This window comes from Oryzias latipes, chromosome 4 (genome assembly GCF_002234675.1).
Source record: "Oryzias latipes chromosome 4, ASM223467v1".
Lineage (NCBI taxonomy): Eukaryota > Metazoa > Chordata > Actinopteri > Beloniformes > Adrianichthyidae > Oryzias > Oryzias latipes.
Window position 1 is genome coordinate 8,653,631 of NC_019862.2, and position 18,638 is coordinate 8,672,268.

The 18,638-nt window shown below is 41.4% G+C and overlaps 3 protein-coding genes across 3 annotated transcripts; 1 reads left to right on the forward strand and 2 right to left on the reverse strand.

The window, feature by feature from the left end:
* Window positions 1-408: 408 nt before the first annotated feature.
* On the reverse strand, window positions 409-6,378 carry tmem47 (transmembrane protein 47). Its single transcript, XM_004067718.4, has 3 exons — window positions 5,924-6,378; window positions 2,413-2,553; window positions 409-1,722 (listed from the first exon to the last, which is right to left on the reverse strand). Exons 1-3 carry the CDS (start codon window positions 6,147-6,149, stop codon window positions 1,544-1,546), a joined length of 546 nt encoding a protein of 181 aa, XP_004067766.1. The 5' UTR covers window positions 6,150-6,378; the 3' UTR covers window positions 409-1,543.
* Window positions 6,379-9,442: 3,064 nt separating this feature from the next.
* On the forward strand, window positions 9,443-14,061 carry prrg1 (proline rich and Gla domain 1). Its single transcript, XM_004067719.4, has 4 exons — window positions 9,443-9,528; window positions 10,207-10,248; window positions 10,919-11,079; window positions 11,914-14,061. Exons 2-4 carry the CDS (start codon window positions 10,239-10,241, stop codon window positions 12,364-12,366), a joined length of 624 nt encoding a protein of 207 aa, XP_004067767.1. The 5' UTR covers window positions 9,443-9,528; window positions 10,207-10,238; the 3' UTR covers window positions 12,367-14,061.
* A 441-nt stretch (window positions 14,062-14,502) lies between these two features.
* On the reverse strand, window positions 14,503-18,568 carry cpox (coproporphyrinogen oxidase). Its single transcript, XM_004067720.4, has 7 exons — window positions 17,893-18,568; window positions 17,673-17,816; window positions 17,472-17,582; window positions 17,214-17,355; window positions 16,647-16,865; window positions 15,118-15,222; window positions 14,503-15,047 (listed from the first exon to the last, which is right to left on the reverse strand). Exons 1-7 carry the CDS (start codon window positions 18,440-18,442, stop codon window positions 14,963-14,965), a joined length of 1,356 nt encoding a protein of 451 aa, XP_004067768.1. The 5' UTR covers window positions 18,443-18,568; the 3' UTR covers window positions 14,503-14,962.
* Between the last annotated feature and the right edge of the window lie 70 nt (window positions 18,569-18,638).

The window sequence follows — 18,638 nt, forward strand, 5'->3', positions numbered from 1 at the left end:
TGCAAAACATGACACAAAAAAGAAAAACAAATAATAAAAATGTTACTTTTTAGAATTCCTGAAACCAAAACGTGAACGAAACATTTCTGAAAACAAAAATTATTTCCAGAAGTCAAAATAAAATGAAACTATAAGAAACCGGAAAAAGGTAGGTGTAATGTGTGCATCACTGATGGGACGATGTTTCTTTACCTTTTTAAGGGGAAGTTATTTGTCTCAACAGACGATATTTCTTTAATTTTGTCACTGCAAAAGCTCAACCACCATCATCCAGTGATGTCCCAAAATACCCATCCTTTTTTTTTTTTGTTCATGTATTAACATTTCTGGAAATTACTTTTGTTTTCTGAATTTTTTTTAACGTTTTGATTTCAGGAATTTTAATTTCTATCATATGTTGTTGTGATCTTTAATATGTTTTTGCGCTGAGTGATTTATTGATTCCTGTAGATTCCTTTAAAAAAAAAAGGTCACACAAAACACTTTAAAAATGTGTTTTTATTTTTATTTTACCCAATAACACTGCAGCAACTGTCTTGACGTGCACTCACTCACTTTAAGCGATGGTCAGGGTGATTACATGTATAAATATTATAAATGATTTGACACCAGAGCCTGTGAGTGCATGGTTTTTCCACATCATTCCCCCTCCGTGTGATGTGAACCATACAGACTTGAACTACGGTGAATGTTGCTTTTGTCAGCTCTAAATGCTGCCTGTTCTATGAATGTTCACATTTCCTCACAAAGCAGGAAGATCAGGAGGCATCACATGGGGGGGCTTCTGTGAGCGCATGCCGGGAGCAGTCATCATGGATGCATGTGCGCACAGCAGGCCCGATCATTTGCCAGATCTCTCCTTGGAACGAATATATTATTATTCACACGGCACATACATAAAGCCGCATAATTCACACACTTCATGAGGTTAGGGTATGACAAGCGTTCATATGTTCCTCCTTTCAATTACCAAAGTGATGGTGGAATGTTTTCTTGGCTTGGTAGTGACTTCTGCCCTGGTTTTAGCCTGAAATAGGACAGAATGAAAAATGTGTACACCCTAACGTCCACTAAGTGGGCGGGGCAAGCTCCACATCTTAAGTATCAGGGGAAATCTAAATTCTTGCCTGGTCTTCCTTGTGTTGTCCCCATCAGGATATCACTTCAATAGACCGTGTTCCTCTCTGCATTGCTCTTAGATTACATCAGTCTTTTCTCCGCTCATTGGTCCACCAGTTGGTGTGGATATGAGGTCACAGACTCCATCTGTTCCCTCATCCTTCGCTGCCCAAATCTAAGACCTGCGGGAATTGCATTTAAAGGAGACACTGAATTTTGACATTAGTAAAATACTCCTAGAAGCCTTTCTTTTTCGGAGCGGGGCATCCTGCCAAGCCCCCATAGAGAGCCTGCAGGCCTCAGTTCAGGGTTTAGGGACAGAACCCCTGTCTGATCAGAAACATTTGTTTTTTTTTCCAGTTCTCCAGTCTGTGGGAATGCATTTATTAGTGTGTGAAACATAGTCCTGGCTTTTGTCTACTTCTTAGTAATAGTCTTCATAGTTCTTGGGGTTGAGGCAGTAGAGGATGGCACCTCCGAAGGAGAAGATTGTGGATCCCCAGGCCAGACCGTAGCCCCAGTTGAACTCGTGGTAAACCCTCAGACTGACGGTTTCTATGAACTTGATGGGGAACAGGACCAGGCTGCACACCTGAAGCACCACTGCAAAAGAAGGGGAGATCACATTATTGTGCACAATAAAACAATAAAAGACCACAGTGAGGCAGATCAACACTAATATTCAACAAACAGGCAAATATGCACTGTAATGGAAAGCATTTAAGAGATACTCCAATGACAATCATGTTTTTGACTGATTTTATTGATGATGGAGGACATATGTGTGTGTATATATATATAAAGAAAATAAAGCTTAAAATTTCATTTCTGAGTATTTAAATCAATGTGAATCAGGAGCAGACGAAAAAAGATAGCTTGAAAAAGATTGTATTTGTTACATAGAAATTACGATGGGAAAGCCAGAAATATTACTGCAGCACTAATGTTAGGTTAGGGGTGTGAGGGGCTGTAAGCCAGCGGGAGAGCGTGTAAACACAGGGATGATGGGAAGTCGCGGAACGCTTACTCTGCACCAACAGTCCCACCCACATTTCAGAAGCCAATTTCTGAGTAACTAAAGCCACTCTGCAGAAACTATGTCCTTGAAAGTAACACAGATTTTTTTTTTGGCTACAAATGACAATCATGATTAGAAGACCACTGGACTTTTAAAATAGATCAAAAGGTGATCAGAAGGGGACTTTAAAATAGGTTTCTGTTTTCATGACGGTCTTTTGTTTTGTGGATTATTCATTTTATCTTGCTTTTATGAAGTCAATCTTCTTTACATACCAGCAGAGAACAGCATGACAGCGATGGTCTTGTAACAGCGACTCCTGGATCCAAAGCAGAGGGAGATCAGGGCCACGAGAAAGGAGAACAGGGTAAGGGCTGCTCCCCCCAGCAGCAAGGCCAGTGTGGCAATCTGCCAGTCTGAGAAAAACATGGGGACAGAGAGGAGGGAGGCGGTGAGGGAGGAAAGCCATGAAATTACTCTTAAGACACACAGTGACATGGGTATCTTTGAAAAAAAAAAAAGAGAGAGGACACTCCAGTGAGCCGTGTCAGCTCTGCAGACAGGGAGTGAAGACAGAGGAAAAGAGGTGAGGAGGGAGAAAAGAAGAGAGGAAGGGTTACAGACCACAGTGGTCAGTTTAAAAAAAAACATGGATCAGACCGCCAGGCAGAGTGTGTGGAGCATTACCACCCTTTAAACCCAAACTATTTTTGGTTTAGAAGCTGGGAGAGCTGCACGGTCTGAGAATCTGGAGAGATCTCATGATTTTTTGATGCGAGCAACTGGGAATCAATGACCAGTGGCAAATGAGAAATGTGACTAACACGGCGAGCAGCTCTGGATCCCGGCGCAGGAGCTTTTGGCTGACGGGAAACAAGCACATGCTTGCTTCGCAGAGATTTCAAGCGCTTCAGTAATGGATTCCAGCGCAGCAGAAAAGGGATTCTTTGAGTCGACCCAGATAATGAGCATCCCTCCATCTTCGGCTGATGCCAGCTCAGCAGCATTCTCAGCGTTTTAATTCAGATTCACTCAGAAAATAAAACACTCAGCCGGAAATAGGAGCCATCCTGGCCTTTCTCTCCCAAGATGGACTTCCACCTCTAAAAATCAGGAAAAACTTGACCCAATGAATGAATTACCTGAGGATTTTGGATGCACATTGATGAGGCGAAGGAGCTCTTTCTTAATTGTGATGTGTTTTCGTATAAACAGGCAGAGGATGTTATGGCAAAGTGTTTGATTACACCGGAAGAAATCCCTTAAATAACTGATAATGAAGGGAAGAAAAACAAATATCACCGTTTGAAAGTGGAATGTGCTGTTTACATGGACTAAATGTACTTTTGGCGGGACTTAACTGCTGTTTCTTCAAGAAAGAAAGTATTGTAAAGACAGATTTGTCTCAAAAAGAGGCAGAAAATCGTGGGAACAAGCGTTTGTCAGCGGGGAGAAAGTGACGAGACATAAGCTGCTTAAAATACAAGTCCCCACTCTTTTTGGAGGGAAACCAGAGCCCCAGCAGCCGAAATGTAAACAAGCATCAACCACATGTGACCAAGGAGGAGGACAGGATTTAGAGTTTATAAATGTGCTCTGTTGATGTTGAAGGGAGTCCACACTAAGCAGAGCAGAAGCCTCTCCCTCCGTCACAGAGCAGAAGGGGTTACAGTGGCTTGACCTGCACTGGTCACATGTTCTGGTGGCGATATCTTCAGCAGGTCAGCTCTGTGCCTTCAGCCCAGCCTGCCTGCAAGTACATGTTTTATCAGTGCCCTTATGAAACCGCTGGATGCAGAGAATCGCGTCAATTTGGAATGGAGTCTGTTTGCTGCGCGAGAATCACAGCCAGGGTTTGAGTGCTTAGAGGCTTTGACGAGCAGGAAGCGCCAAACTTTTAATCTGAGCCCCGCGTGATGACAGATGGAAAAAGGAGATACGGTACAAGATTCCGTCTGAACATTAATTACTGGTCCCCTGTGTGGATGTGAAGTGTTAATCCCCAAACTAACCCCCTGAGGTCCCACTTTGGTCTTCTTATTTGGCAAATTTGTGTCATGGAAGAGCCTCGAGTGTCCTTTCCTCGCGCTCGATCTCACTGTCCCGGGACAGCAGGATGCTGAATTGTTTGAAACAGGAAGTCTTCAGTCAGAAGCTGAAGGTTAAAGGTTTTCAACTTTTCAATAAGACCAAAAGTGAGCTCCAAGAGAGTAAAATGCCACTTTATTACTGTCTTTTCTCGTCATTCTTTTGCACACAGGCGTCACATTCTCATCTCACACCACCCTGTCATCAACTCATACTGCATTCCAGCATGCGTCCAGTCTGACCTGATCTGATTTATATTTTAATAAAGAAACACCTCACTTCCTCTTCCAGGATTAGAACATGCTATTCTTTTAGAAAAGAAAATGTATCGTAGGCGCCTGCTGCAAACTTTCATTTATTGCCTGTAGCCTAAAACTAAGCAGAAATATTTTAGGAGGAGGACAGACAAGAGGTGCAGAGACTGGTTACAGGGATCAAATCAATAAGACTAGCCATGCACAAGCCTGAGGAAATGGGAAGTTGACTGTGTGCATTCACTGTGGTATGCTGCTGCCACTGAAAGCTGACATGCAGACTTTATGTCTTTATATGGCACCAAAGTGCACTTTGTCTGAGCTGATCCGGGGAAGGAACGGGCCATTGTGACCCACGGTTACTCATCTCAGACAGAAAGAAAACATTTAGTCAGAGCAGCAAAAACACAATTCACCATGGAAAGGGATGGCCAGGGGCACAAAAAAAATAAAAATAAAATATTTATACACAGAAAAAATGTAAGGAGCTTCACTCGGGGAAAAGACAGAATAAGATAGAAACATGGGGAAAGTACTCCAAAAATACTTTGGGGATTTCACTTTTTAAAATGTACTTTTATTTGGCAGTGAAAATGTTTTTCTATACCTTTCATGAGAAACCAAAATAACAAGTAAAAATCTGCTTTTAGTCCAACTTTAATTGATGCTTAGTGACAGAAACATGAAAGGCGTCAAGAAAAGGACTCAGTGGAGATTCACAGGAAAGAAACCTTGATATACTTATTAGAGAAAACCAAGCATTTTTGGAGTGCTTGGTTGTTTCCCTGGTAACTAATCTACAGGCATCTGGATCTCTGGGGAGCTCTGTATTTCGAGTTGCCCCTGTTCTTTGGCCGGTGAAGAAACCCACACAAAAGGCCGGTTTTGTGAGCAACAAAAGGCCAATGAAACCCCAGCTGGACCGCTCTGGCCCAGGAAACATTCTCATATCCCCTTGCGGTGAACTTGGCAAAATTTTGAAGGAAACTTCTTTCTAAACCAAGACTAAAAATAATCATACGAATGAATTAACTTTAAGACTGGAATAAAAAAAATTTGTATCATCATACATAACCACATTTCTTTTTTGATCATTTCCCACTGGAAAAAGAGTGTAGCTTATTATTCCTATCTTGGTTGGTGTAGAAGAGTTTAAATTAACTAGGCAACAGCTTATTATAAAGTAATTAACATTTAGCACTCTCCTGGGTGATATTTTTTTAACTTCTAACCCACAGAACAGATTGGCTCAGCTCTGCACGGCTCTGCACTGTCTGCAGGGACCCTTTGTTAGCCTGGGTCTGAGCATCTGACATTCATTTAAATATGAATGTCGGGGTTTGCCTGCTGCACCCACCAGTCTTTTATAGGGTGGCACACAAAGCACCGACCCCAAAACCGGCACAAAAAACTTCCAAATATCAGTGCTGCGCACGCTCCTCACCTGTGGCCAGCGTGCTGCTGCAGGACCATTCCACGGAGCTGACCGGTTTCCAGCAAGAGTCCCACAGGGACAGATAGTACTGGTCCTCCGCCGTGACCCACGCCGGGCTCAGCGTGGCCCCAATATCCAGACAAAGCGCGAAGAAGACGCACGCGAGTCCCACCAACTTCAGGGGCGTCAGCGCCGACACCCGGACCTCCTCCGTGGCACTCACCGATGAAGACATCCCCCAAAGTTTTCTTTGATTTTTTTAATTATTCACCTAAAAATAACAGCAGCAGGTGGAGAATAACAGCATGTGTGGGTCCGCGTGGTTCCTCGGGACCATCAGCAGAGGCAGATTTGCACCCGCAGCTCGCACCTGAGCGTCCGGGGCTGAGATGAGGCGAGCCGCGGCTCTGTGCGCGCTCAGGACGCTGCTGCTGCTGCTGAGGGGTCCAGCGCTGCGCGGACAGGATGGAGCGCCCGGGCTTTTAAACCATGGGGTACGGCACCTGCTGGGTCCTAGCGCCGATACTAGAGCTGGGAATTACTCAATTTTTGCGAAGAGGCCAAATTTGCTGAGTTGAAAATGTGTGAGGCCCAGTGCATTATTTGAACTTTATAATAACATATAAAGAAAATCAATTATTTATTGAAAATTGTATTGTAATCTGATTCTTTTCATTTCTTCACATAAAACAAAATTGCATATAAATGCCCTTTTACCAAGAATACTGGGAATTTCTGATTTGAAGACCAGAAAAAACAAATAAAAACTTTTGTCATCATTTAATCTGGGTTCATGTGAAATTTGACATATTATTCACTATTGAATGCTCACTGTAAACTTCTAAATTGTATTCATGTGAAGAGTAAAATAAGACAAATAATGATCTCATTCAGCAAAACCCGTTGGTTTTGATCACAGTGAAAACTAAATATTTTTTTTCTTGTTTGGCCCTTAAGGCTCTGAAGGTCACGTAGCTACAGGTTGTAGCTACAAGATTAAAAACATCTTATTACGTAATTTAGCCTATCACGATCAATAAATTGTAGTTCTTAGAAAGTGCTGGGGACTGTGTGTTGATTTACTGGCAGGAGTCTGTGCACTGGTGTAAATTTGAACAAGGGCCTCATTTGGCCCACTGGCCGGACTTTGGACATATCTGGGTTAGGAATTACTAGAAAATATCCTACAATAAAATGGGCTGTAACCATATATAAAAATGTTTTGGACAATTTTACTTAAAATAAACATTAGTAATTGAACAATTACCCTTGTAAGAGAAAAAAGGACAGATTGGCATTAAAAGTACTTAGCTAGAGTATTTGTTTGTAAGTAGTAGATAAATACAATAATGTGAAACTATATTCTTTAGAAACAACAAAATGAAATCTGAGTATAAAGTAATATCCCTTAGTCCACAGTGATGCAAAAGTAGCATTGTGCAGAAAAGTGCAGCAAAAATACTGTTGGGGGTTTAATTACTTTTCAAAAGGTTAATCATGTGAAATTCATTAAGTTACTGTTGAAATGTAATAATTGAAAGTTACACATTATTTTTTCCTAACTTTCTTTGTTTGGACATTTCAAAAAATGGCAAACCGTTTTAGCATCCACCAAAGAATGTTATAGTTTTCTACATACAAATTATGTTTTATTATTATTTTTATAAACGTTTAAAAGTAATATTCTGGGTGAGGACAGTAGGAGAGTATTGAAATGTAACACGACAAAATCAAAAAAATAATAATTCGATATGGTCCTTTTAGTTACAAAATTGCTCATTTAAGCAATTCTTTTTATCAAAATATTTCACAAACATAACCATAAAAGTATCAAAGCACCCAAAAAAAATCAAGAGCTGAAAAAAGGCTTGTTTTAATTAAAAAAAAGTAACTTATTTTTCCGTTGACAAAATTCCCCTTTTTTCTCTCTTCTTATTTATGTTTACATTCATTATTCCTTATTCTTTCTCCAAACATCCTATGCACACAATGTATATTTTAGCCCACAGAAGAATTCTGATGCACACAGGCTTTAAACAAAACAGCATTTTCTTTTATTGAGAAGTGAAAAAGAAGAAAAGCAAGGAAACAAATGTTACCACAAGTGATTTCCATGCTTGACTGCATCACCACTATGATCACAAAGTAATTTCCCCTTAATTTTTTATATTTATTTTTTTAGTTCCTGCAGTTAAAATTGTAGAAATTGCCAGTAGAAAGTTGAAGTAAATAACATGACAATTGTTTTCAACAAACAGTGATGATTAGATTATCCCTTGTGCTATCTTAGATGACTCCACCCTTGCATTAACGTGTTCTCCCTACCATGACAAAGGTGGAAAGATTTCATGTAATCCATGGACACCAGTGAAGATCATAAATCATTGAAGAAAAAAGGTTCAGTGCACTGTCTAGTGGGTCTAGATGACCCCACTCCCAATGTTAAAGTGCCTAGGATAGAAAAAGGGATAATAAACAAAAAAATTAACTAAACTACATTATTTGTTAACATTATTTACTTTTGCATTGTCAATTGTCAATTGTTAATTGTCAAATGCAAAATCGACAAAAATATATATATACCTTTTTCCCGTGTTTTCTAACAAAAACTATTGCTTTTAATTACCAGCTATGTTTTATTCTAAGTACAGTAACTTAACTTTTAACTAATAACAATTATAGATTACTTTTCCTTGATTGATGAAGCAAAAGGATTATTGGCTATGCGTGGACTGTACTTTTTAATAATTAAATGTGCCTTTGCCTTTTGGGTTGTGGAAATCAAGCAAAATACCGGTGGGCTTTAATTTAACAAATAGGATACAGACAAATCAGTCGAAAAAAGGAAGGAGGAAAATAAAACTGAACAGAAATAATAATAATAGTAATAATAATAATAAGTAATTACTTAATAATGAGTAAAACAAAAAAGGAGACCAGAGATTCATATCTTACATAAATAGATAATTTTTGGCAGTTGATATAAAATAATAAAAGCTACAAACAATGGCTGATAATTTTTTGTTGTTGTTTTCCCTGCAGGTATTTTTGTATTACTTATTATTATATTACTTAATGATAAGTAATTACTTATTATTGTTATTACTATTATTATTATTTCTATTGAGTTTTATTTTTCCTCCATCCTTTTTTCGAAATGAATAGTCTGTACCCTATTTGTTAAATTAAAGCTTATTTTGCTTAATTTCCACCACCCAAAAGGCAAAGGGAAATTTAATTATTAAAAAGTACAGTCCACGCATGGACAACAATATTTTTGCTTCATTAATCAAGGAAATGTAATCTATAATTGTTATTAGTTAAAAGTTAAGTTACTGTACTTAGAAGAAACATAGCTGGTAATTAAAAGCAATAGTTTTTGTTTAAAAAAAAACCCACAAAGCTACAAACAATGGCTGATAATTTGTTGTTGTTTTCCCTGCAGGTATTTTCGTCAGGACTGCTGGGATTGATTGGGGCTGTTTCTTTAATGCTACGGGAGGGACCACCGTGAAAAACAGGGCTGCGCGCCTGCGCAGTGCGCATAGCAACTCTCGTTTAGCGGAGGGAGCAGGGAGGGGATCGCCCATGATTAGTTTGGGAAAGAGCGAGAGGTAAGCGCCGTCTATCTGGTTTCCTTTTTGTAATGAATTCTCGTTTACTGGAAAGCTTTATTTAGTTGTTAAAACAGAATTACTTCATTTTTCTGTGTTTAAAACTATTTGGTTTGAATCAAGTGTGGTTTAAATCTGTGCCGTAGCGGCTCTTATTAAACATCCCTGTTTATCAAACCAACGGCCGCTAACCACCTCATCCAATCGGATTACCGACTAGAATTAACCGCTGCTGGCCGTAACGCGTTTTAGAGAACAGCTCCGCGGCTGACACTCGACCGCTGGGGCTATTGGAGTGAGCGGCGGTGCTTTGTTTGGGATGCGTCCGCCCGTCGTCATCTATTTTGGGGGCAGTTTTGCAGGATTCCCGCATCACGCTCCTGTGGGAGTCCGTCCGGCAGCCGCCATTGGTCGCTGTCACTTCAGTCATGTATGCCGCGTGCGCCTCTGCCACACCCTTGAAGGCCTCAGGACCTCCAAAATAATGGGATATGAAGTAGTTTTATTTATTTAGAAAGTTTCAGGTGTTTGGAAGAATTTTCCTTTGTTCAGGTCACACACCCTCTAACCCCTCCTGTTTTAAAATAGCTGTCTGTTTTAGGAATCCTCTTTGCTAATTGCAGATTTGCCTGCATCAACAGCTTCAAAACATTACATTGTGTGTTTAACTTTCCACAGACAATTTACCCCCAAACACACTGGCAGGAATCATGGAAAACCGTAAGTTTATTGACACTAAACTCCTGTTTTTACTCTCACAGACTAAAGCCTTTCACATGATCTTTATCAGGTTTGTCAGAAATTTGACTTAAATGTGGTCTCAGCTCTGTCGTCCAACTTTAGGAATCTGTAGTTAGATCTTAGGTTGAAAACATTTCCTATTTCTCCCTCCTTTTTTGTGTTGTTGTCCCCCTTTGAAGTTGTCATATTAATAGTTGGCACACATAGATCGTGCTGTTAGTGTAAATGGTTTTCTTTATTATTTATAAAAGTGAATAATGCTCTGTTCTTTCCTAGTTCCGCCTCAAAATTTTTACACAGCCTAAAATGTAATCCGTATTCAAAAGAACCTTTGTCTTTTAAACTTAGAAATGTGGGCGCTGATCACTGTGGCTCTGCATTCTTTGTTTCATTCTCTGGTTTTCGGATTTTTCTCCCTTCTTTTGAGACTTTTTTCTTTTTTTTTTTGCATTTCTGCCTTCTTTTAAGTGAACTGTCACTTTTTCTTTGCTGCTTCACTCCTGCTGTTCTATTGACAAACCGTAGTTTAGTCTCCTCGTTTCTTGGCTGCTTGTTATACTTTTTTTTTCTCACACCTTCTTCTTGAATCCTAGTCACTTCCTGTACTGTGGCCTTGTCTTCAACCGTCCCCCCTCTGTTGTCCTCGCAGTGTTCCTGCCAGCAGACGCAGCCCACGCCGTGCTGAGGCGGCTGCGGAGGGCGAACTTCCTGCTGGAGGAGATTAAGTTTGGGAACATTCAGAGGGAATGCCGTGAGGAGATCTGCTCCTATGAGGAGGCCCGAGAAGCTTTTGAGGACGATGAGAAGACGGTGAGAACAGCAGGAAACCTGTTTTTTTTTAATCACGGATGTCTGCACAGGCATGTTTTACCCTAAACATTCCAGTTTAGTGTCGGCTACAAACACCATAAGATGTTTGAGTGCAGCTGGTACCACAGTCATGGTGTCCTCTTGTTTTATTCAGAACAAAGCTGTGATTTACTTGCTTTAAAAATTCCAAAACAGAAACGGCGTGACCACAAATATTAACCTACACAACAGTGAATGACATCATGTCTATTCTTTGTTGAATTTCTGATAAATACTTTGTCTCTTCTGGAATTATTTTGTGTGTGATACAAATAATAAAAAATGTGTACACATTCTTTTCAAATAATTTCCTAAATAATTTAAAATATCCCCCTACTGTGTTATTGGTTGGGACGTTGGAATCCTAAAGCAAGAGACGCAGCCAATGGAATCTCGGTATCTTTCCATCAGGAAATGCTTGTTTTTATCTACAGGAAGAACAGCCCAGTGGACCCCAGACAGGGGGGCATATTTGTTAAACTATTGTGAGAGGCCTGCAAAAGTCCCACAGATGGATGATCACAATCAACTTTTGTTTGGGTTTAGTTTTTTGCTGCCACTGTGTTGCTGTAATGCCAAGTATTCAAGAATCCTTTAAAGATGCATTTTTTTAACCACCTAATATAATAGTATGCTTTTGTATCCTACTTTTTATTGGGCTCTCTTCTTTGTTTTGTCATGTTACTTTAGTGTAACACTCGTGCTGTGTGTGGTGGGGGTGTCGTGAGCCATGTTAGTCTTGTTGCCGCTGACTAAGTTTCTTATGTTGCCTATTTCTCTGGTGTTGCTGTGCAGAAGCAGTTCTGGAATGAATATGTGCGAGAGAGCAGCCCCCCCGGCGGTCTGGGGACGGTGCCGGGCGGAGTCCAATCGTTGTACCTAGTTGTGCCGTTACTGCTGGTTCTGTTCGTCATCGCCGCCGTGGCCATCACCGTGTGGCGGTGTCACTCCCGGAAACCCTCACAGCGCGGCCTCGGACATTCACACCACAACCAGGTTCTGTCGACTGTTTCCTTAGACCATTTGGGGAGGGATCACCAGCACAGGGACCAAACAGAACTCAGTATCCACAGCTGCCCAGCCTTTCTGGGCTCAGGAAATACGCCAGGAAGCGCGGAAGACCCTCCACCGTCGTACGAGGAGGCCGTGGGCCATACAGACGTCAGGATTGAGACGGAACTTCCTCCACAGTACGATGATATAGTTCACTCCAGTTCCACCAGGAGCAGTCGTGGGCAAGTTAAGTAGACCAACCACCCAAACAGACGTCTTAACCTGCACTGATGGTGTCATAGTCTGGCACTTCTGCTGCCGTACCACCTGCCTCACATTCAACATGAACAACTCATTCACTGCCCCGTCATTTTCATGCAGGTTTTGTTGAACTAACTTTAGTGGAAGATAGAAGGGAGATTATCGCAGCGCTAAAGCTTTCACATTGATTTTGTGTTGCGTTGTAGCAGATCTTTCTAGAATGCAAAAATTTTAAAAATGCATGCAACCTAAAGCATAAAACGGCCATTATAAGTACTTATGGAAGTTTTAAAGCTCTTCAGTGCGCTTATGTTTTTCATCCCGTAACATTTTGTAAATACATTTGATCTCCAATTTTAAAGTGAAAGAAAAATTCTAGAGTTTCTAATGTTACATTTAACTTTAACTTAAGTTTTTCAAAACCAGTTACAAAAGAGGAAATTTTCTTTAACAAATACATTTAACTACTTAAGCCTTACAAAAGTTAACTGCATGATTAAGAACCGCCATATCCAGCCTCATTGTCTTTCAGTAAAGTGGATAATTTAATGAGGAAAATGTTAAGAGAATGTGGAAATGCATAGAAAACGGCACTTGAGCTGCTTTACTTGGCTTTTTGGGTGTTTAGTGCTGAGCAGCTGGAGTTCAGCCGTCACTGTGTGCAAACTGGAAATGACATCCCGTTTTATTAAAGGCAAACAAAACGGCTTACCGGTAAATAAAACCACCAAAACCCTTTGTAAAACAAAGTAAATAATTCCCTTTTTCACTTTATTGACTAGAATCTATGGGTTTTAAAACTGCCTTCTTTGATTAGGTGTACATGATCTCCTTTTAAGTCAATGCATTTACACAAAATGCATTAGACATTTCTGCAGACTGCGTCTGTAAAAACAGGTGCTGTTTTGTATCTGTGCTTTTTACCTGTTTGATGCATGACTTCAGCTTTTCCAGCTGAGGTTAGTGCCGGCTTTGAACCGTTAACACTCAGCCCGCTTATGGATCACGCACAGCCCCATTTGACTGACTGTGAAACGTCCTCTTGCTTGAAAAGCACGTGTGACCTCTGACTCGTTTCACAACGTGCACCTTCCACCAGCAGCCATAACTTTGCCCAGGAATCGAGGCCCGAATGCAGCAGAGAAAGAAACTTTGGAATAAACTCTAAATTGAGCTGTGCAATGCACTGCAATGGATTGTAAATGTGTATAGAGTAAATGAAAGTTGCATAGGAATGGATATTGATGTTACTGAACTGCAGTAGATTGGGACAAAACAAAGGCACTTTGTGTTTATACTCGAAGGGAGTTAGTAAATACGTTTGGTTTGAGGTTTTTTTAGCATCATTTTGGATGATAATGTAAATACTTGGAGGGATCTAATCTTTGGTATGCAATTTTCTGAATAGACAAGAACCAAAACTGTCCTCCAATGCAAATAAATGTAAACATTTCTCGTCCACACTCGCAGACCTTAAGCACTGATTTTTTTTTTTTTTTTTTTTTGCACATTTGGTTTAAAATTGAAGCAAACTGCTGTTGGATTGGTTGCTTTGATTTGATCAATGTGCTGTTACTTGACTGTTTTTGTATTGCCTTATATAACAATGTCACATAAGAACTGTAAAGAAAACTTTAGCATTAACTTATGCAAAAGGTTGAATTTATTTGTAATAAGACATCTAATGTGTTTTGTCTTTATTTTTCTTAGCTTAAAATAATGCAATTACTGCCATAAAGGTCTTTAATTTTTGGAAGTTTTGTCTTTCTGAATGAGAATAATATTGAAAGAGAAAAAGAAAACGGGTAGAATTTTCATTTAGGGAGTTTTCAAAGTTGCTAAAATGCTAAAGTATTAGTTTTAACTGGCTGAGTTAATTAAAATCCACAATGCCCCCAGGATGTTCCTCCAGTGCAAACTACTTTAGATCAAAGTGTTTGCTAAATGACTATTGGAACCAGGAGAGAAACATAATTAAACGGCACATAATGCGAGTTATGGTCTATTGATAGCCCTAAGGAACATGAAGGTTCTGTGAAACATGATCTGAACAAACCAGGAGGTCACGCTTTAACCACAGTTCAGAGAACACACAACTACACTGGATCAAGACTTAACCACTCAAAGTCCTTGTCTTCAATGTACACAAGTCTTTTATTGACATTTAAAAGCAGCAGTGACTGACAAACTCAGACTGTTTGCCCTTCTATCCCCATTTTTCAGTCCGTTGTTAGTGACGTGAGGAAGACCGAAAACGTCCTCAGGTTTAAGTAAAGCGAGCAACATTCATGCCAGGCGTATAAAAGGAGAAAAAACGTTCTAAAGGGACGGATTCAATGACGTAAGAAGACTGCAAAGCTGCTCAGCTGAACACAAAGGCTTATTTAGTTCAAAGTGTGATAAGGTTTCAGCAGGTTTCACATTTAAAAATCAACCCGAAGAGAAGGATAACCTGTATTACAAATGTGCAATTGGTGTAAACGCAGTCTCATGTTAAGACCTCAATAAAAAAGAAAAACGCATCACAGCTGAACAAAATAGAGCAAACAAAGATTTCCTGGAAATGATGTCATCCTGACGAATAAACTGCTCAAACCCACTCTTTGGGGTTTCGCAAAACCTCCAGCATCTCTGCTTCCCTGGAACCTTTGTCAGGCTCTTGCATGTACTCCCACCTGGGGAGGGAGGAAGGGGCCGTTACCAAGCATGAAGGCGTCGCAGAAGAGCAAGAAGACGTCAGTGTACCTGGCAGTGAGGGGGAGGGACATCAGGATGCTCTCGATTCTGGAGCCGGGAGTGGCCAGGCCGAACTTCACCCCCCTGTCGTAGACCAGGTTGAACTCCACGTATCTACAGCACACAACAAACCAGCTGTGACTGCTGCAGCTTCAGTCGGGCCAATAGAAACGCTTACATTTTACGAACAAGAAGGAAAAACAGCAAAGAGACATGTAACCCTTGTGCTATCCTAGGCATTTTAACGTTGGGAGTTGGGTCATCTAGACCCACTAGACAGTGCTCTGAACCTTTTTTCTTCAATGATTTGTGATCTTCACTGGTGTCCATGGATTACATGAAATCTTTCCACCTTTGTCATGGTAGGGAGAACACGTCAATGTAAGGCTGGGGTCATAGGATAGCACAAGGGTTAAAAGGAAAAATAACTTACCAAATGTGATTAGAAGCTCTTCATCACTTTACTCTCAAATCTATTCACTTGTTTATATAGCAAAGCTGCAGATGTAATTATTAATTTACCTCCAAAACCCAGAATTCATACCTGTTGTTATTTTGTCATCCTCCTTCAATTTGAAATATTTCAAGAAAATACTTAGCAACATCTTTGAACCTGAACCAAAAGCCCCTTTTCCCCCCAAAACAAATAAATAAAAATAAAAAAATGAATAAAATAATAAAAAATTGAACTGTGTCTAGTAATAAAGCCTCTCTTCATCTCCTGCATCCTGATGACTCCCCACTGAGGCGCTCTGCACAGCCGGGACTTTCTTTGACTTCTAAACCTCACAGATGGAAAGTGCAGCTTTACATCTGAAGTTACCTGATGCTATGTTCACACTCGGCTTGGAAACGCACCTTCAAGCAACCACTTGTAATTCAAAGTCTATCTAAATGCGAGCCTGCGGACGTTACGGGCGTCCGCGTTCCAACTTCTAGCGTTCACACGTGGCCAGCAGGTTTTTAAGTCCGTTTCGGGCTCTACGTACAAAATGCACCGCCATAGAACCCGCTTTGAAAAACCGGTTGAACTATGACCCCAATCAGAGACTCTGATTTGGTAGCGACGTACGGGTTAAGTCTTTTTTAAAAGCGCCATAAGTGCCAACCGTTTGAAAATTGATGATGGAGGAGAAATGAATATTTGCAGTTTGGGCTTGGCCTGGAAGGATATGACACCCGAGTCTTTCATACATCGGAATAGAGCTGTGACAGAAAAAGCCTGGAGCAAGATCTGCAGACATGAACGCAGCATTAGTAAAAGCATCTATTGACTCTGTTTTTGTAGTACCGTAGAAAAATATTATTTTATTAAACATCTAACAGTGGAGAAATCTAAACTGATCATTTATTTATCATCCTGTTAACAGGTATTATATTTGATACTACGTTTAACATTTGTTTTTGTGTGTCCTGCCTCTACCCTGATTTAAGGTTATTTGTTGTAGTAAAGCAAATACATGCCGAAGAAAAAGTATTTCTGTGTACTACATGTTACGGAAGATCGGTCATTTGTAAAATCGACCATCTTTTCTTACCTTCCTCGTCGAATCTGCTGCCAGTCCTTCTCCTCATCGGTAAACGAGTCGTTGAGATGCTTGTAGACGATGGGGAGGTAGCAGGGCACCACGGTGCGGGCACAGCTCTTCACAAAGTTGAATGCCTCCTCCTGACCTGGGGAGTCCAAGTCATCGAAGAAGATCCCTCCTATTCCACGAGTCTCTCCTCTGTGGCGCACGAAAAAGTAGCGGTCACACCTGGAAGACAAAAGCATTCGCTTGCAATCAGATGATTTCTTTTGTCGACTAGTTTAGGCAGAAAGAAAATCTGTTAGAGTGGTAAAGAGAGGCCGTTTTACCAAACATGTCCATTTCCTATATTTCTTTCTAACTTCAGATAAAGAGCCCCTATCCCATTTATCTATGTCCACCCTGGTCATTCAGGGACTCAACGGTTTCTCTAAAACAGCTGTAGACTTGCACTTATCATCACCCAACAGCGGGGACACACCCATCGTAATGCTGAAACTGAAATCAGGGTCACAAATGCACGCGTGCCAAAGCGCACACACACACTTCAGACATCGAGGATTGAGGGAGCCGTACCATTTCTTGAAGTCTGGATAGTACTGCGGGTGGTGCTTGTCGCAGGCTTCCTTTAGGGTGTTGTGGAAGTGGAAGGCGTCCTCTTTATCTATGTAAACTGGCGTCAGATCCGTTCCTCCACCAAACCACCACTGCTTACTGCCTGGAAGACAAACGCACGGCACACACCAAAGAAGAAGACAGGGGCCGTTGTTCGACTCACTCAATAGTGACACTGACACCAAGACACAGACGCCGTCTTAAAGGACCGCCACTCACCATCCTCCTCTTCAATCTCAAAGTATCTGTAGTTGAAGTGCACTGTGGGTATGTGGGGGTTCTTGGGGTGAATCACGGAGCTCACTCCCATGGCACTAAATGGTAATTTACCTGAAAGCATAAAAACAAAGCAGGGCCCCACCTGAGACATGCCAGGTCTCACTAGACGCGACCCTTTTGGTGTCCAAATGTAAACCCCACCATCTTTCCCTTTCAGGACTTTTCCTCTGCTCCTCATCTGCTTCGCAGCCTCCTCTGTCAGGTACCCAGAAACCACTGACACGTTGACGCCGGCCTTCTCAAACACCTTTCCATCCTGCATCACACAGCTGATTCCTCCACCGCCTTGCATGAAGACACAAAGGGGTTAAAGAGGTGTTCACTGAAGGCCAGAATATCAGATGAGACAATGGAATCTCACCTTCCTTCCTCTCCCATCGGTCTACTTTAAAGGTCCCACCGTCCACCTCCTCCAAGGCTTTACAAAACTCAGCCTGCGTCTCCATGATCAGCAACTCCATCTTGGTCCGCATCTCCTCCTTCCTGCTTTGGAGCACGCTGATGTCGGTCACCGGAGCAGACATGAACCTCCGACATCTCTCGACGATCTCAGCCTCCTGCTCCCTGTTCTCTACTGCTCCTGAAATCCTGGTTGCCATCTCCGCGCGCTGGAAGTGGTTCCCGTTGGCCAACAATCCCGCAACAGCTGCAGCAGCGGTGAGAGCTGCGGCTCCGCTAATCGCCAAGGCTCCTCTTCGTCCGGCCGACTGTCCGCCCGCGGTCCCGTGGGACATGAACCTCACGCCGGTGCCCCTGGAAAACCATCTCCTTCCCGGGAACAAAGACTGTGACGGACCGCGGCTTCCTGATAAAATGAACGTGGACTCGCATGAACGAGCAAGACCCTTAAAATGGGATTTTAAACATAGTCTCGTTGTCGAAAGCGCCGAAAAATGAACGATAGTTGCCATTTTGAGAAAATACCGTAAAGGTGCTTCGCGGCCTTTCCTGGTTAATGTGTAATTATCGCTCTCAACATTATCTGAAGTTCTGCTTACGTGCTATCAGTCGTGTTTTAAAAGTCAGGCAAAGGGGTGTGCGGTTTCTGGTGTAAACAATGGCATTATGGGAAAAGTAGTTTGTTATTACCTGAACACAGCGGCAAAT